The sequence below is a fragment of the Triticum dicoccoides genome, chromosome 4B (assembly GCF_002162155.2).
Source record: "Triticum dicoccoides isolate Atlit2015 ecotype Zavitan chromosome 4B, WEW_v2.0, whole genome shotgun sequence".
NCBI lineage: Eukaryota > Viridiplantae > Streptophyta > Magnoliopsida > Poales > Poaceae > Triticum > Triticum dicoccoides.
Window position 1 is genome coordinate 75,294,232 of NC_041387.1, and position 18,563 is coordinate 75,312,794.

Below are 18,563 nucleotides of genomic sequence, written 5' to 3' on the forward strand. Positions count from 1 at the left end.
AAGTTGCATGGAAATATATCTCCGAATGGCTATGGAAATGCCATAATAGGTAGATATGGTGGCTGTTTTGAGGAAGGTAAATAATGGGTGCATGATACCGGCGAAGGTTGCGTGGCATAATAGAGGCTAGCAAAGTGGAAGGGTAAGTGTGCGTATATCCATGGACTCACATTAGTCATAAAGAACTCATATACTTATTGCAAAGTCTACTTGCCCTCGAAGCAAAGTACTACTATGCATGCTCCTAGGGGAAGGGTTGGTAGGAGTTAACCATCGCGCGATACCGACCTCTACTCATAAGGAAAGCAATTAAAAGAGCATCCCATGCAACAAATTTGTCACATAACTTTTACCATACGTGCATGCTACGGGACTTGCCAACTTCAACACAAGTATTTCTCAATTTCATAATTACCCAATTAGCATGACTCTAACATTACCACCTTTATATCTCAAAACAATTATCAAGCATCAAATTGATCATATTTTTTAATGCACTCTCTATGATAGTTTTTATTATACCCAACTTGGATGCTCATCATTCTAGGACCAAATTTATAACCATAGCAAATACCATGCTGTTCTAAAAGACTCTTAAAATAATATAAGTGAAGCATGAGAGATCAACAATTTCTTCAAAATAAAGCCACCGCTGTGCTCTAGAAAATATAAGTGAAGCAGATAGAGCAAAACTATCTAGCTCAAAAGATATAAGTGAAGCACATAGAGTATTCTAATAAATTCTAAATCATGTGGGTCTCTCCCAAAAGGTGTGTACAGCAAGGATGATTGTGTTAAATTGAAAAACAAAGACTCATATCATACAAGACGCTCCAAGCAAAACACATATCATGTGGTAAATAAAAATATAGCTCCAATTAAAGTTACCGATAGACGAAGACGAAAGACGGGATGCCTTCCAGGGAATCCCCAAACTTAGGCTTTTGGTTGTACTTGAATATCTTGGGGTGCCATGGGCATCCCCAAGCTTAGGCTTTTTCCACCATTTATTCCATAGTCCATCAAATCTTTACCCAAAACTTGAAAAGTTCACAACACAAAACTCAACAGGAAATCTCATAAGCTCCGTTAGTGCAAGAAATAAAATCACAACATAAGATACTGTAATGAACTCATTCTTTATTTATATTGGTGTTAAACCTACTGTATTCCAACTTCTCTATGGTTCATACCCCCCGATACTAGCCATAGATGCATCAAAATAAGCAAACAACACACGAAAAACAGGCGAACCAACCTGTGGTTGAGATGGTTTGGTGGACAGTGGTATCCCCAACCCACCAGGGTTCAAATCCTGGTGCTCGCATTATTCCTAAATTTATTTCAGGATTTCCGGCGATGCGCTTTCAGTGGGAGGAGACGTTCCCGTCGACGACGAGGCGCCTACGGTGACTTCGTAAATCTCAAGATGATATGCCGGCTCAGTCTCTCGGAGGTGCTCATAGGGGTAGGGTGTGCGTGTGTGCGTTCTTAGGGGTGAATGTATGCGCGTGTATATGACCGCTTGTGTCTGTAGTGATGCTAAAAAAACACACGAAAAACAGAATCTGTCAAAAACAGAACAGTCTGTAGCAATCTGTAACTTTAGAATACTTATGGAACTCTAAAAATCCTACCAAAACAGGACATCCTATGTAATTTGTCTATTGACCTACAGCAAAAAGAATCAACGCAAAAGCACGTCTCTGTGATTTATTGATTTTTTTTCTCGTGCGCGCAAAGTTTCTGTTTTTCAACAGAATCAAATTAACTATCACCATAAGTTATCCTATAGGTTCTACTTGGCACAAACACTAATTAAAACATAAAAACACATCTCAACAGAAGCTAGATGAGATATTTATTACTAAACAGGAACAAAAATAAAATTGGGTTGCCTCCCAACAAGCGCTATCGTTTAACGCCCCTAGCTAGGCATAAAAGCGAGAATAGATCTAAGTATTGCCATCTTTGGCATTCAATTAATAAGTGGCTCTCATAATAGATTCATAAGGTAATTTGATTTTCTTTCTAGGAAAGTGTTCCATGCCTTTCCTTAACGGAAATTGGAATCTAATATTTCCTTCCTTCATATCAATAATTGCACCAATCGTTCTAAGGGAAGGCCTACCAAGAATAATAGGACACAAAAGATTGCAATCAATATCAAGAACAATAAAATCTACGGGCACATAATTCCTATTTGCAACAATAATAACATCATTGATCTTTCCCATAGGTTTCTTAACGGTGGAATCCGCAAGGTGCAAATTTAAAGAGCAATCGTCAAATTCATGGAAACCTAGCACATCACATAAAGTTTTCAGAATCGTGGAAACACTAGCACCCAAATCACACAAAGCATAGCATTCATGATCTTTAATTTTAATTTTTATTGTAAGTTCCCACTCATCATAAAGTTTTCTAGGTATAGAAACTTCCAAATTAAGTTTTTCCTCATAAGATTGCATCAAAGCATCAACGATATGTTTAGTAAAAAGCTTTATTTTGGCTATAAGCATGAGGAGAATTCAACACGGATTGCAACAAGGAAATACAATCTATTAAAGAACAATTATCATAATTAAATTCCTTGAAATCCAAAGTAGTGGGTTCATTACTATATAAAGTTTTAATCTCTCCAATCCCACTTTTACCAATTTTAGCATCAAGATCAAAATACTCCAAATCATTGGAACGCTTTTTAACTAAAGTTGATTCACTTCCAGTCCCATCATTATCAAGATTCATATTGCAAAACAAATATTTAATAGGGGACACATCAATAACTTTTAGATCTTCATCATTATTTTCATGAAAACTAGAAGAACACGCTCTAACAAAGCAATATTTCTTAGCATGCAACCTAGCGGTTCTTTCTTTGCACTCATCAATGGAAATTCTCATAGCTTTGAGAGACTCATTGATATCATGCTTAGGAGGAATAGATCTAAGTTTCAAAGAATCAACATCAAGAGAAAGTCTATCAATGTTCCTAGCAAATTCATCAACTTTAAACAATTTTTCTTCAAGCAAAGCATTGAAATTCTTTTGAGAATTCATAAATTCTTTAACACTATTCTTAAAATCAGAGGGCATCTTCTTAAAATTTCCATAAGAGTTGTTGTAGGAATTACCATAATTATAATAGGAATTACTAGGGAACGGCCTAGGATTAAAGTTTCCTCTATACGCGTTGTTACCAAAATTATTCCTACCAACAAAATTCACATCCATAGATTCATTATTATTCTCAATCAAAGTAGACAAAGGCATATCATTAGGATCAATAGTGGCACTCTTAGAAGAAAACAATTTCATAAGTTCATCCATCTTTCCACTCAAAACATTAATTTCTTCTATAGCATGAACTTTTTTACTAGTCGATCTTTCGGTGTTCCATTGAGAATAATTAACAATAATATTATCAAGGAGTTTTGTAGCTTCTCCTAAAGTGATTTCCATAAAAGTGCCTCCCGCGGCCGAATCTAAAAGGTTTCTAGAAGCAAAATTCAATCCGGCATAAAAGTTCTGTACGATCATCCATAAATTCAAACCATGAATAGGGCAATTGTGAATCATTAATTTCATTCTTTCCCAAGATTGGGCAACATGCTCATGATCAAGTTGTTTAAAATTCATAATATTGTTTCTAAGAGAGATGATCTTAGCGGGAGGAAAATACTTAGAGATAAAAGCATCTTTGCACTTATTCCAAGAATCAATACTATTTTTAGGCAAAGACGAAAACCAAGTTTTAGCATGATCTCTAAGTGAAAACGGAAATAACTTCAATTTAACAATATCATTATCCGTATCTTTCTTCTTTTGCATATCACACAAATCAACAAAATTGTTTAGATGAGTAGCGGCATCTTCACTAGGAAGGTCAGAGAATTGATCTTTCATAACAAGATTCAACAAAGCAGCATTGATTCCACAAGTTGCAAAATCATTAAGAGGAGCAATCGGAATGCTAAGGAAATCATTATTATTGGTATTGGAAAAGTCACACAATTTAGTATTATCTTGCGCCATCGTGACAAGCAATCCAACACACAAGCACACAAAAAGGCAATCGAAAGAGAGAGGAGAACGGGAAAGAGAGGGCGAATAAAACGGCAAAGGTGAAGTGGGGGAGAGGAAAACGAGAGGCAAATGGAAAATAATGTAATGCGAGGGAGATGAGTTTGTGATGGGTACTTGGTACCTCTTGACTTGAGTGGAGACCTCCCCGGCAACGGCGCCAGAAATCCTTCTTGCTACCTCTTGAGCATGTGTTGGTTTTTCCCTTGAAGAGGAAAGGGTGATGTAGCAAAGTAACGTAAGTATTTCCCTCAGTTTTGAGAACCAGGGTATCAATCTAGTAGGAGGCTCCTCCCAAGTCCCACGCACCTACACAAACAAACAAGAACCTCGCAACCAACGCGATAAAGGGGTTGTCAATCCCTTCACGGAAACTTGCGAAAGTGAGATCTGATAGAGATAATATGATAAGATAAATATTTTTGGTATTTTTATGATATATATGGGAAAGTAAAAGATGCAAATAAAAGTAGATGGAAAACTTATATGATAAAAGATAGACCCGGGGGCCATAGGTTTTACTAGTGGCTTCTCTCAAGATAGCATAAGTATTATGGTGGGTGAACAAATTGTTGTCGAGCAATTGATAGAAAAGTGCATAGTTATGAGAATACCTAGGAATGATCATGTATATAGGCATCACGTCCACAACTATTACTCCACACATCGACCGACTCCTGCCTGCATCTAGAGTATTAAGTTCATAAAAATAGAGTAACGCATTAAGGAAGATGGCATGATGTAGAGGGATAAACTCATGCAATATGATATAAACCCCATCTTTTTATCCTCGATGACAACAATACAATACGTGCCTTGCTGCCCCTGCTATCACTGGGTAAGGACACCGCAAGATTGAACCCAAAGCTAAGCACTTCTCCCATAGCAAGAAAGATCAATCTAGTAGGCCAAACCAAACTGATAATTCGAAGAGACTTGCAAAGATAACCAATCATACATAAAAGAATTCAGAGGAGATTCAAATATTTCTCATAGATAAACTTGATCATAAACCCACAATTCATCGGATCTTGACAAACACACCGCAAAAAGAGTTACATCGAATAGATCTCCAAGAAGAGGAAGGAGAACTTTGTATTGAGATTCAAAGAGAGAGAAGAAGCCATCTAGCTAATAACTATGGACCCGAATGTCTGTGGTAAACTACTCACAACTCATCAGAGAGGCCTTGGTGGTGATGGAGAGGCCCTCCATGGTCGACTCCCCCTCCGGTGGAGCGCCGACAAAGGCTCCAAGATGGGATCTCGCGGATACAGAAGGTTGCGGTGGTGGAAATAGTTTTTCGTGGTACTCCTGGATGTTTTCAGGGTCCGTGGATATATATAGGAGGAAGAAGTAGGTCGGTGGATGCTCGAGGGGCCCACGAGGGTGGGGGGTGTGCCCAACCTTACTGGGCGCGCCGGGCACCCTCGTGGCCGCCTCGATCGCTTCTTGACGTCCACCCAAGTCTCCTGGATTGCATTTGTTCCAAAAAGATCGCCCCCGAAGGTTTCATTCCGTTTGGACTCTGTTTGATATTCCTTTCCTTCGAAACACTGAAATAGGCAAAAAACAGCAATTCGTGTTGGGCCTCCGGTTAGTAGGTTAGTCCTAAGAATGATATAAAAGTGTAGAGTAAAGCCCATAAACATCCAAAACAGATAATATAATAGCATGGAACAATCAAATATTATAGATACGTTGGAGACGTATCATACTTCCCCTTGGCTTGCATACAGAATAGGGTCTTCATCTTTGCCTTCAGCTTCTTAGCCCAAGAGGGCTCAATAGATGGAGGAGCATACCCAACAGAACTTTCCTCGGCCTCCTCCTCCTCCTCAACCTCGTCCTCATCCACATTCATCCTAGCAGCCTCAGCCACAACCCTGGTAGTGGTATTGGCCCACTTGTTCTTCTGACGCATCTTGATAGGCTCGTGGTGAATCCAGTTAGGAGCAGAAAAGTCTTCCTCTGGAAACATCTTGTCCCAAGTCTTCGAGATCAGATGGTGCAGGTAAGGACCATAGATGGGAACTTTGTGATTGTATACCGCAAACCTAAGCTCATTCCACATGATATGAGAATTGTCCAGAGGCTGGGCGGCATGCTGATGCGCCTCCTCACATAGAAGCATCATATCCATGAGATAAGCATGCACCTTATCTTTGTCATCGACGCGTGGAAAGAGAGTGTTGTAGAAGATTCTGTGCATGACATCGAGGAAGGGGTTGAGTACCCAAGACTGAGTGCCATTGGGTAGCTTCTTCTCCACAAGAAACGACATAAGCTTGTACTTGTTGGCTGAATCGGCGTTGCCGTGAGGGCGGGCGCCAACGGGCACATCAGGCCCCTCATCACGGACATTAAGCAGCGTCATGAATTCCTTCCAGGTAGCAGATAGCTTCTTCCCATTGGTCATCCAAGACATAGTCTGCTCCCCATCAGTGTGGAAGTGAACGAAGGCAAAGAACTGTGCCACGAGCTCCTGGTCAAAGTCCATGTGGAATGTGATGAAGTCTTCAATGCCAAAATGCTCCACCAGGTCCAGTGCCTCACCAAAGTAGTTCCGGTCCTTCCTCAGATGATTCATATCAATCCACTGCATCGAAACATAGAGGTTGTTCTTGGACTTGATCACATCAATGTAAATGAGATTCTGCTACTTGGTCCAGAACAACTCATTCCCTTTGACATTCTCACGAGGGTTCACATACGGATTGATCCTCCTTCGAATCATGAACTCATAGAGAGGCATCTCATCCATGCCAAGAACTGGCTCCTTGTACCTGTTGGCGGTCTTCTTGACACTGCAAGGTTGGGCATTGGAGCCCCCCCGGTGCTTATTGATTGCGCAGACGCTTGGAGCTCGTGTTGCGGCTTGGGTTCGAGCGACGGACATTGGAGCCACCACCTATGTCACACAACACAAGAACACACGAGAGAAACGAGAAGGATCAATGCAAAGACCACAACCAAGACAAACGAAACAAGTAGACATAAGATTGAGTAGTTGCAACAAGGTAGCTTCAGAGTCAACGGTAGTACCTCACCACTAAGCGGAAGTAAAAGTTTACTTCTACTCTAGCCGCGGTAGTACCGCGTTGGGATGGTATGGTAGTACCGCGCCTGGAGCGGAAGTAAAATTTTACTTCCGCGCCCCGAGCGGTAGTACCTCTCCAGAGGAGCGGTAGTACCGCACGAGGTGGATGCGGCTAGAGCGGTAGTACCACACGGAGGTGCGGTAGTACCTCTTGGAATCAAATCCGGCATGAACCGGATCTAGGCACATCCGCAACTTTGGATCGGTACTACGGTTGATCAAAAATACCATGTGGCAACATACCAAATAGCATCTCTACTACACTACTACTCTCCTACATCCTTATCTTGCAAAGATTTGGCCTAAAATCTCAAGAACAACATGCATCTCCCCAAAAACCTAGAAGCAAAAAAACGAGGCAAAGAGATAGGGATTCAGGAAGAAACCTTGTTCCATGGCAAGAGGGCGAGGTGGGGATCGATCCCACCGGTCGGAAAGCGAGGAGAGCGGCCGAAGATGGAGATCCGGCGAGGTCCTCCAGCACTGTTCTTGGGCAGGAGAGAGAGAGAGAGAGAGAGAGAGAGAGAGAGAGAGAGAGAGAGAGAGAGAGAGACGAAGTTGGGAAACTGGATTGAATGGGTATGGGGGAGTTGGAACTCCCCTGCCCGCACTTGACCACCACCCGCTCGCGACGGCGTGGTAGTACTGCGGGTCATCGCGGTAGTACCGCCCGTGCAGAAGTACCACATGCGGGGCGGTAGTACCGCTCTTCCAGCAGCAGTAAAAAATTACTAACATGTTGGTAGCGGTAGTGCCGTGCTCATCTCCTGCGGTAGTACCATGGCTTGTCACGGTAGTACCGTAGACCCAAGAAAGTGCACGTTTAGACAAAACAGAGAAAACATGGCCTTTGCACAAGAACCTTCAAGCGACCGGACACGCAAACGCACACATCCACGAGGCAACTCAAACACAAACACGGCTCAACAAGAAGGCAAAAAGACAACAAGGAACAAGCACTAACCAAAACCTCTCTAGAGGAGAGGGGGGTGGCCGAAGCCACCTATGTTTGAGTCAATTGGTATGGCACCGCGAAGAATTATCCTTGGGACCATGACCAAAACTCGTCTTTGAAGCACAAGTTTCATCAAAAATGGCTAATGTGAAAGAGTTGATCAATTTTTGCATAATGGGGGGAGGGAAAGTTCATTGAGAGAAGAACACTCCCCCTATGTCCATGCCTGCACCTAAACAAGATATCAAGATGAGTATGGTGGGGTGTGCACGGGTTCAAGCTACATTGCTCGAATAAATGATATTTAGCTCATGCCTTAACTCGCGAAATCTTGCTTCATCCAAGGGCTTCGTGAAAATATTTGCAAGGTTATCATGAGTGTTGACGTACTTGAGCTTGATCTCCCCTCGCCTAATGTGATCCCGGATGAAGTGATAACGAATCTCAATATGCTTCGCCTTGAAGTGTTGCACCGGGTTGAGAGAGATCTTGATGGCACTTTCATTGTCACACTAAAGAGGCACTTCATCACAAATGACACCATAATCCTTCAAAGTTTGCCTCATCCATAGAAGTTGAGCACAACAACTACCGGTAGCCACATACTCCGCTTCGGTGGACGAGAGAGACACACAACTTTGCTTCTTAGAAGACCAACTCACCAAAGAGCAACCAAGAAATTGGCACCCTCCGCAGGTGGACTTCCTATCCACTCTGTCTCCCGCCCAATCTAAGTCTGAATAGCCCAAAAGGTTGAAGTTTTCTCCTCTTGGGAACCATAAGCCAAAGTTTGGGGTATGAGCCAAATATCGAAAGATTCGCTTGACCGCCACATAGTGGCTTCCCTTAGGTGCGGCTTGAAACCGTGCACAAATTCCCACACTCAACATGGTATCCGGTCTAGATGCACAAAGGTAAATCAAGGAGCCAATCATGGAGCGATATACCTTTTGATCCACCGCTTTACCATTGGGATCTATGTCAAGTTGGCATTTGACGGGCATTGGAGTGGAAGACGGGTTGACATCACTTAGCTTGAATCTCTTGAGCTTGTCTTGAGTGTATTTGGATTGGTTGATGAAGGTGCCTTCTCTTCTTTGCTTGATTTCGAACCCGAGAAAGAACTTCAACTCTCCCATCATATGGGTCTAAGCCCATCTATAATCCAATAGCTGCCTCGTTGCACGGCCGCACCTTCGCAGTGTGACACAGCTGCGGTGACAACTATAGAGGGAAAGGAGAACAAGAGGCGATCATCTTAAAGCATTTACACCCAGACCCCTTAAATCCAAGTCAAATGCAGATGATCCGATCACTAGTCGGATGGGAGGAAAATAATGTCATTCAACCAGACCCCTCAAGTTGTTCTTATATGACTGAATTATCCGAAAACCAGCATATCTAGGGAGCATATAAGGGCATTCGGCGAGCCCACCACCTATGATTTGACCCACCCTAGACCAATTTCTCCCTTTGTTTATATTTATATTATTTTCTTTATTTTTATGCCAACCAATCATATGCATGACTCAACATACACGGGAAAGGTGATGGGCATGGCTGCATGGACACCTAGACAATGTTCGGATGCGTCTGCGGATATATATGCTTTTTGAACATCTACAATCACAATGCACAAATCTAATCCCTATATCTCCGGGGATGAGGACAAGAGCAGTCCTCCCCCTCATTTGTCTGTGTCCACAACCACGCGTTCCAGTTTTTAACCCTCAATTTCATTCAACTACATGCAACCTAGATTTCATCATAGGTACTTCATACAAAGATTAAATGAGAAATACAGTTCCTACTTCTCATACGAGGAGATGTCAATGTCCCATTGTCGGAGTTGTCGGCCTCGTGATCATTGGAGGCAATGTGAGTCTCCGGTGTCTCCTCTTCCTCGTCCTCATTCATGAAGAGCCGCTTAGGGTAGCCCGCTTGCTCCGCCTCCAACAACTCCCCTTTTGCGAGGTGCTTCGTCTCCACCTCGTCGGCTTGGGCAAGGTGGAACTCCGCATTCACTTCCTCCATGCCAAATCCGTCAGGCTCAAGTTCTCAACCTTCATGCTCGACGCCTTCTTCTTCGCATCCTCCTTTGACTCGCCCTTCTCCACAAGGCTTGCGAGCATGACATTCCTCGGTTTTGCGTTTCTCACGTGAGATCTTTACCCGGCGTACGGGGGAAGCAGTGGCGACGCGGATCAGGAGGAAAAGAGGAAAATGGGTGCGGCTAGGGTTTGCCCTTGTTGTCCAATTTAGATAGTCGAATTTGGCCCCTCGAAAGGCTCTCGCTGGAGCGGCGACATGAATCTGGTATCACCAAATCGGCGATCCCCTCAACGAATCGATGGATTTTGGTGTGAGTCTCGCCTGTCTATCAGACGTGGTAGACACGTCTGGGCGTCCCCCAATCCGCCCCACATATGGGTCGAGGGGGTGTCGGAGAGCCCGGGTGTATAGATGGCTTTAGGTTTTCCGGTTGGACTACTGTATATCACACACAACAGGCGAGAAAAAGCGTTGCGTTTCTTAGGTCGGCAGGTGCTATATGGGCCAGGGCCACAACGAGTATCCTCCAACGAGTGAAAGCGAGGGCAGCCAATTTTTTCGAGTTGTTTCATTTTCAACTAATAAAAAATATGAATTTGAAAAACGTCCTGAAATTTGGATTTTTTTTGCGATTTTTTGTTCATGAATACAAGAAAAATTCACGGTTTAAAAATGTTCGCTCGCTAATGAGCTGGCCCATGCCCTATGCTAGTGAGCGATCGGAGACTTAATGCTCATAATGAGCGACACATAGTATTTGTGCTGTTTGGGTGGCGTTTCTTGGTCAGGGCGGGCTGTCCACCCGGATGTTTAGGGTCTGGTTGTAGATATTCTTACAGCGAAAGTGTCCTGCTGCTCCGGACTGGTGAACAGTAAAATAAAAAAATCTGCATTTTTTTGGTGACAAACATTGACAAAAGTTTTAAGTGCTTGCAGAAATTCCTCATGGAATCACATTCCTGTAAGGCGTGGTAAAAAACAAAATCAATACTCCAAAATGCTTTTGAAAGTAGCATTTTCAGGGTATCGATTTTGTTTTCTTGCCATGCCTTCTAGAAATGTGATTCTATGACAAATATTTGCAAGCACTTGAACTTTTGTCAATGTTTGTCAGATTTTTTTTTATTCCAATTTTACTGTTCACCCGAGCTCATTTGAGCTGGCTTGAGATACTCTGCATCCTTCTTACACTTGCTTTTTGCATTCTCTCCTACCGTTTGTGTTAAAATGACCAATCCAATCCAATCCAATGGGTGGCATAAAAAAATTGTTGACCACATTCTGCAGTATTGTTAATTCTCAGCTTCCTGACTTTTTCTTACTCACCTCTTAGCTATTTTATCATTGCATGAAGGTACAGATTTGCAGTCTGATGCTTTGTTTTTTCCAGTCTGATACAGTCTGGAGCTTTCTCCCGGCGGACGATAGTGTGCAGCTTGCAAAGTCTGCAGTGTCTTAAAACTTTGCTTTTCTTCATCCCGCACACAGAGCTGAGAGGGCGAGTCACAAAAGAACAATCCGAAGCGATGTGAATGCTTAGATTTTCACCTTCAGATAAACAAAAGTAACCAATGTTCCACCTAAATTCCGATGGCTTCATCAACAGATAATTCACAGTTGCCAGGCAGTATGTATAAACTGAATCTTTGACAGAGGACTCTAAAATACTACATGGATTTTCTCTACTCTGCCACTCTGCCTCCTCCAAAAAAGGCCTCCTTTTATATATTGCCACCGAAAACAAAAAACAATTACAGTTTTTATCTCGTGAAATGTGTTCCTGAACACCAATGACCAGAGCTCTACGGGCTACACCAGTTACTAGCATAAAATGCTACAAAAACATCATCGGCGACAGGGCAGTCAGTAATAAAGCAAAAAAATTAAAGCAAGGACAGTGAAAAACTACGTGTGCTATGATACTGTTAGCACCAGCGACTAGGATGTTGAATTCCTCGTGTTCCTCGACGGCGTCGACTTCACCTCCTCCGGGTTGGCGGACCCGGGGCTCTCCGACGTGTCCGAGCTGCTGTTCTCGCCAACGTGCGTCTTCCCAGACCAGAGCTTGCTTAGCATCTTCGGCATCAGCATCACTTTCGCCTTGCCGGTGGTGATGCTCTTGTCTTCGCCGTTCTTGTTAATGTCGCTGCTTGCGCTGCTCCTCTCGCTGCCACCGCAGTTGTTGGCGAGCCTCATCGACCTGAAAGAATTGATGTCGCTGGATGTCGGGACTCCACTACCTTCCTCTTCGGTTGTTGTTGTGGCGGCTGACCTTGAGCTGCCGTACGAGTTGCCGTTCTCTCTGGGAAGAAGCGAGTGAACAGCGGATGAAAGGTCGGCTCCAGAGTCACTCCTGGCAGAAGCGGCTGATGCTCGGACTTGCTCAAAGAAGAGAACTTGCACAACCACACGCAGAGGAAGCCGTTCATTCTGCACCGCGTGCATGCAGGCCTCCTGGGACAGCTTCTTGCAGTCCATCAATCCACATAATCTCTTCTTTTCGCTCTTTGATAGGCTGGGGTGCTCCTGTAAGCATGGAATTGAGTGTAAGTTCCAAACTCCCAACAGCAGACATACTAACTGGAAACAGGAGATTTATGTGAAAAATATTACCTTTAGATACATGTCGATGGCATGGTATAGTTCGTCATGCATTTGTCGGGACGAGGCAGACACCATTTCAGCAAGTGCAATGAACTTCAGAACAGGCAGGTTAGGGTCTTTAGCAATCTCACCAAGATATTCATCAATCAGCTTTGCAACTGCCAGCTTTGACGTGCTGGAAACAGAAGCAAACTTCTCAACTTCCACAATTTCATCATCATCTTGAAAAGTCATTTTACCATTATCACTATGATGTGACATGAACTGCTCTACTATTGCCATGATCAGATCGACATTATACACGCCGTTTTCACCACTGGTTGCTGGTATAAGAAGGTCTGCAACTGAAGCACCATCTAGTTGGGTGCCTGTTCTCTTTACCAAGTTATCACGATAAGACTCTCCAGATTCCAGCAAGCATGCAGCATTTAGTAACTTGAGAAGAAAACCACATGATACTGAACCTTTTTCAGTGGGCAGAAGAAATACAATGCTTTCGAGAACTGCACGACGTTTTGTGCAATCAATTCCATTGCTCACAGCATCTTCAAGGGAACCAAACAGCCGTCGGAATGCATAGACTCTTAGTGCTTCTCCAATAACTACAGCAGGTGTTCTTCCCTTTGCCTTGATTGTTAGGAGCACGCGCTTGTACAAATCCATTTCAAGTTCAGAAAGGTCATCAACCCACCAGTCCTTAGGGACCATCTGTTGCATCCTGACTCCATTCCAATGAGAATCAACACCATTCTCAGATTGGAGCTTTTTTCTGTTGTAGGTGTATGACCACTCAACCTCTGACGGATCAATTGACGCCTTCGATGCAATAGAATCAATGCAGTGGTTGATTACCTTCAAGTTCTCAGACCATGGCAGCAACGACTTTGTACTTTGCAGAACTATGATTGAGTCTTTCCAGGTGCGAAAAATGCTCGATGTCAAGAACACGTCAATTTTGTAGATAAGATTTCCTTTGTCAATGGTCTCAAACATTTCTAGGTACTCAGCTGCGCAACGAGCAGCAAGAACATTATATGCATTGAGCGTTACAATCATGCCGTAGCAAAACTTGGCACAAATTTCAAATGCAGAAGCACCACCAGGAATGTCAGATATATTCACTTCATCGTTGCTTTCCTCATTACTTGAAGCTACTAATCTTTGCAACCGTGAACTCTTTGACAAAAGAGGGAACTGCAAATAATGTGCACAGCTCAATGATTTTAGATATAATAAAGTAAAGCTGCACTAGGAAAAAAACAGATGCTAACTTATTAAGTTCTACTCTATTATACTGCATAAAGGACATGTATAAAAAGTTCCTTCAGTTGCAAATTTACAATACAAAAGCATATGGAAGGAGTAATTGCTAAACATAGACAGCTGACACTTCCAAAGCTTGAAAGCACTTCCATTTTTCCTTTTTTTTCTTTTGCCATTAGGCAATTTCTAGGTTGAAACAATCATATGTAAATGATAGAACTATGCAATGTAGAAGACCCACCAAGTTCTGAAATGTTGTGCTTAATCGAGGAGTGTATGTGCAGTCACAAATAACAAAGGATGTAATGCTCCGATTGATAAAGCATAAAGAACAAAAAGGGGTCATCTTATCAACCTTAGTGTACCTAATAATCAGGTGTTCTAAACCAAAGGCTAGTCATATAAATCTGTAGCAATTCTGGTAAAATAATTCTTTAACAGCTCTAGGAAAGAGGCTTAGCAATTAGTTCACGCTTAATAGCCAATTAGATAAGAAGTTTATACCTTGTGAAGGTAAAACTTGACATCCCCTATGGAGATAACGATGTCTGTTGCCAGCTCTGTTGCAACAAACCTGAAAAGCATGTTAACATAACATTAGCATCAAAGCTATTTAGTATAAATAGAGGCAAAGCATAATATAGAAACTGATGAGATGCAAAAAAAAAAAAATACAGGTCAATTTTCAAATAAAACAGGTGCAACATTGGAATTGATGGTCTTTACATAACCACAACAGACCTAAAAGCAGTAATGAAAGAATTCCAGGCCGCATATATCAATATATGCCCGTTTTTACATTTTCCCACTACCTTCTTGCTCCTGTGTTTTTATGTGTATGTACATATGTCATAGCTGTACTATGCAACTAGCATATTACCCAGGCATTAATTATACAAGGGGCAGATGGTAGTGATGACATGTCATTATTCAATGAACAGTATATCAGTCAGGACACAAACATTCACGTCTCGCACATCATTACAAGAGAATGACAAAGGTGACAATTGTGAGGATATTGGCAGATTACCGGATCACACACCATGTGGAAACGGCACAGTTCATAAAAGTGGGCCCACAATAATTCTCGAAAAGATCGTCACATATGTTGCACACAAACAATTGGTTACAGCTCACACAGATGGCAAAGTAATAAACTCACATAATCCACAAAAAACAAATAATGGAGAGCTCATATGAAAAATGAAACAAAATCTCAACCCACTAAATCAGCTAAAAGTAAGGCAGCGAGTGACAGACCATTTACCTAAGCAAAGTACCACAAGCAACGCTGGAGAAAGGTGCGGAAAGCAACTTCACATCTAGTAGCATTGTGTATGACAAGTAATATAACTAATTGAACAGGCGCAGGACCAATGATTAAATAAATTGGACATAGCAAGGCAAAGAAAACTTAATTGAGCTCCAAGAATTCAATCTACACGATGGACCACAAGGTCAATAACTAGCTGGCTTATAAAAAAATGAACACTAAACAAACTAAGAAAAGCATTGCAATCATTAAATCTGCACATGCCCTCAAAGTACCGAGGAGCTTAAGAACATACGCCACTAGCAGGAATCAAGGAAAAATTAACCTATAAAGAACATCAGTTGGATAGTTAGCCATCCGAATGTCAAGATACGATGCATCACAGTTAGGAGGCATGCTAGGCAACCAATTTTGTGAACATTGTTATAATGAGAAAGCAATCCAATCTGTATGGTGAATCTTCTCAAATTTAGTTGCTAAACATGACACAAATATAATAGCTGTACATATTATATAGATATGTACTAGGTAGTTTTATCCAAGTATAAAAGGTTTCATAATGTAAATTTGTAGCAGTAATGTCAATACTTCAGAATGATTGGACGTTTTGTGCAGATTCCCAAACTCATACTAGTAACTGAAATCAAAGAAATGGCACCGATGGAGCATGCTCACATCCTTTTCTTCCTGTTTAAGAAATGGAGCCCAGGAAACTACAGATCAAGGCCAGTATTCCCCACCACAGGGCTAATTAATTGCTGATCGCATATGACCAGTAACCAGTATGATTGGCCGCCTTTAGCGACTTCATTTATTTGGAATTTATTTCAAGAAACAACCAAAAGAAGATCCCCTCGATTCTGGCAAAATTGCAGAACGAAGATGCATATACAAAAGCCAAATCTCTCAAGGAACAGATCTCAGAATTTCAGCCACAAAATTACTTGCCATCATCCAACAGGACTGGTACTAAACTGGAGTAAAAGAAGAACAACGATATCCAGACCAAGCGCTAGATAAAGTAGAAATGTTAACAGAATCTGAAGAAACTCTGAGCAAGAACAGAGACGAATTAACTAACCTGATATTGCTGCCCTCTGTCTGGAAGACATCCGGCTTGGACCCAAGCTTCATATGCTTCATTGTGCCACACCGAAAAACAGCCTGCAAATCTCCTCCCCTTTTTGCGTTCTCTTTAGCTCTTCTACTTTCCCCTTCGTGCTCACCTCACCAGTCACCACCGAATGGGAGCCAAGAAGAAACGCCTCAACAAACCCACAACACTTGACCCATCAACAAAGTACCAAACCGGTGGCCACTGCGATGTGAAAGGACAACACCAACAACTGGTGATAAAGATCCACGCCCAACTGTCCCCCTTTGAACCGCGGCAGAGCCCCCACCAAATCAAATCAGGTCAGGAGCCCAAGCAGACCTCCCTCTAGATGAGTAAACTAGGCGGCAGTTGCATCAAGATCTGGGTCCGGGAGAGCACAACGGCAACAAGGACTCCTCCTCGTCCAAGCTGGATCGCACAGGGAGAGTAAGGGGCAGCACCTGCAGAGCACAAGGGCAGCATCTTGAGGTGAGGGGACAGCGGGAATAATCGGTGATGCAATGTTGGGAGACCATGGGAACAAGCACCAGTGAGGGGAGGAATCTTATCTTGGTTAAAATCACAAGCAAGCAACATGAATGGCAAAGACAGGTTGCAAGATGAGAATAATTTAAGGGTGTGGCACATGTAGGCAGTCAAACAGTGATTATAGAATTGCAATCCGTAGACCACTGGTTTGGAGGGGTTGCTTCCCCTCTCGGTTGGCAACAAGATCGAAATGCGCATAGAGAAGTTGACACATTCTGATTTTTCTAGGTAAATTTTGGCCAAGGAGGAAAGACCATATAATAAATCCAAAATTAGGAAAATGGAAGATAGGATTATGAACTTTCTTGTACAAAAAAGACCACAAAAACTGTAATACCGGGATTGACAAATAATGGCACATATCTCAACAAAAAGTACACCCTATCTCGTGCTACAGAAAAAAAAGGAATAAATTTGTGATTTACTTTCATCAGTTAACAAAGCACGCAAGTTCAGTTCAGTAGTGCCTAACAAAGGGAAAGGATGATCAACAGAACCCTTAGAAAAATCTTTTAGAAAATAAACTGCAAACAAATCCGCGAAAGAAAAAATGGGTGTATTGGGGACAGACTAAGCGTTGGGATTAGATCGCCGGCATGAAAAAACTCAATCGAAACGAGTTAGGGATCCGTCACCAGCAAAAGAAATGAATCAGCGGAGGGCGACGAAGATGTTTGTTGCGCGGAGCTGCGGAAGGAGACGCCTGCCCTGGCGGCGGAGAGGGGAAGAGGAAGGCTCCGTCCGATCTCGAAGGCCCTAGACAGTGGACCCAGGAGACCCAGCGAGGAGGAGGATACGCCGCCTCTTCCTCTGCTTCTCATCAGACGGAGGTGGAGGGGAGGGAACCAGTGATGGGAGGAAAGAAAGGCCTTGGTTGGCAGAAACCAACAGAAAAGCGCAGAAGAAAAGGCAGCTTTTTAGGACAGGGGAAACGACCAAACCAACACCAAGAAACATTCCTACCGAACCACCACCACTACTGGATACACTCCTCCAACTTATTGTCGGAGTAACGTAGAAATAAACCTCTCAATAATACACCATTTCATCTCATAATCGGACGGAAAAAAAATGCGCAGCGTCGTTGAGCTTGCTCAACCACGATAGGGAGAGAAAACCCAAGCCTTGTTGGAAGGGGGAAGAGAAGAACTGGTAGGGGCTTAATTACCTTACAGCAGTTGTGAGTTGGGTGGATGCGATCAAGCACAACGCTTATGTTTCTTGGCGTCGATCCGCCGCCCGGCCGCCGCTGGTGAGAGTGTCTTTCTTGCGGAGCGAGCTGAGCTTGGTGGTGCCTGCTTCTGCTGCTGCTCTACCGCAGGGCTAATGGATTTGGTTTTTTATCTTGAGAAAAACTGGTGGGGGTGCCGGGGTGGGGTGGCAAAGCCTAGTTCATGGGCTATGCGAATGGACTGTTCTGCCCCCTCTAAATGTTCTCTTGCTGGCCATACCTGGCCAAACGGGCCGGCCCGGCCCGGCACGGCCCGGCCCACCATAATCGTGCCTGGCCCGGCATGGCCCACCAGGGCACGATTACTATACGGGCCGTGCCGTGCCGGCCCGCGTGCTGCGCCCCCAGGCTCAG

General features: G+C 43.1%; 1 protein-coding gene across 2 annotated transcripts; it reads right to left on the bottom strand.

Moving 5' to 3' along the window:
* Positions 1-11,893: 11,893 nt before the first annotated feature.
* Positions 11,894-18,328, bottom strand: LOC119295110 (BTB/POZ domain-containing protein NPY4-like). 2 transcript variants are annotated; one of them, XM_037573444.1, is made up of 5 exons: positions 18,147-18,328; positions 16,415-16,890; positions 14,565-14,634; positions 12,807-13,991; positions 11,894-12,719 (listed from the first exon to the last, which is right to left on the bottom strand). In XM_037573444.1, the coding sequence occupies exons 2-5, from the start codon at positions 16,474-16,476 to the stop codon at positions 12,132-12,134; spliced, it is 1,905 nt and encodes a 634-aa protein (XP_037429341.1). In that variant the 5' UTR covers positions 16,477-16,890; positions 18,147-18,328; the 3' UTR covers positions 11,894-12,131. The 2 variants fall into 2 exon arrangements, with proteins under 2 accessions (XP_037429341.1, XP_037429342.1); XM_037573445.1 differs by lacking the exon at positions 18,147-18,328 and adding an exon at positions 17,614-17,913.
* Positions 18,329-18,563: the final 235 nt, after the last annotated feature.

Bases quoted from the DNA above. Each gene is read 5' to 3' on its own strand.
- LOC119295110 (XM_037573444.1), bottom strand. From the start codon at position 16,476: ATGAAGCATATGAAGCTTGGGTCCAAGCCGGATGTCTTCCAGACAGAG. The intron at 14,635-16,414 runs GTTAGTTAATTC...CATGCTTTTCAG, and splicing joins ACAGAGGGCAGCAATATCAG to GTTTGTTGCAACAGAGCTGG. The intron at 12,720-12,806 runs GTAATATTTTTC...CCATGCTTACAG, and splicing joins CCATCGACATGTATCTAAAG to GAGCACCCCAGCCTATCAAA.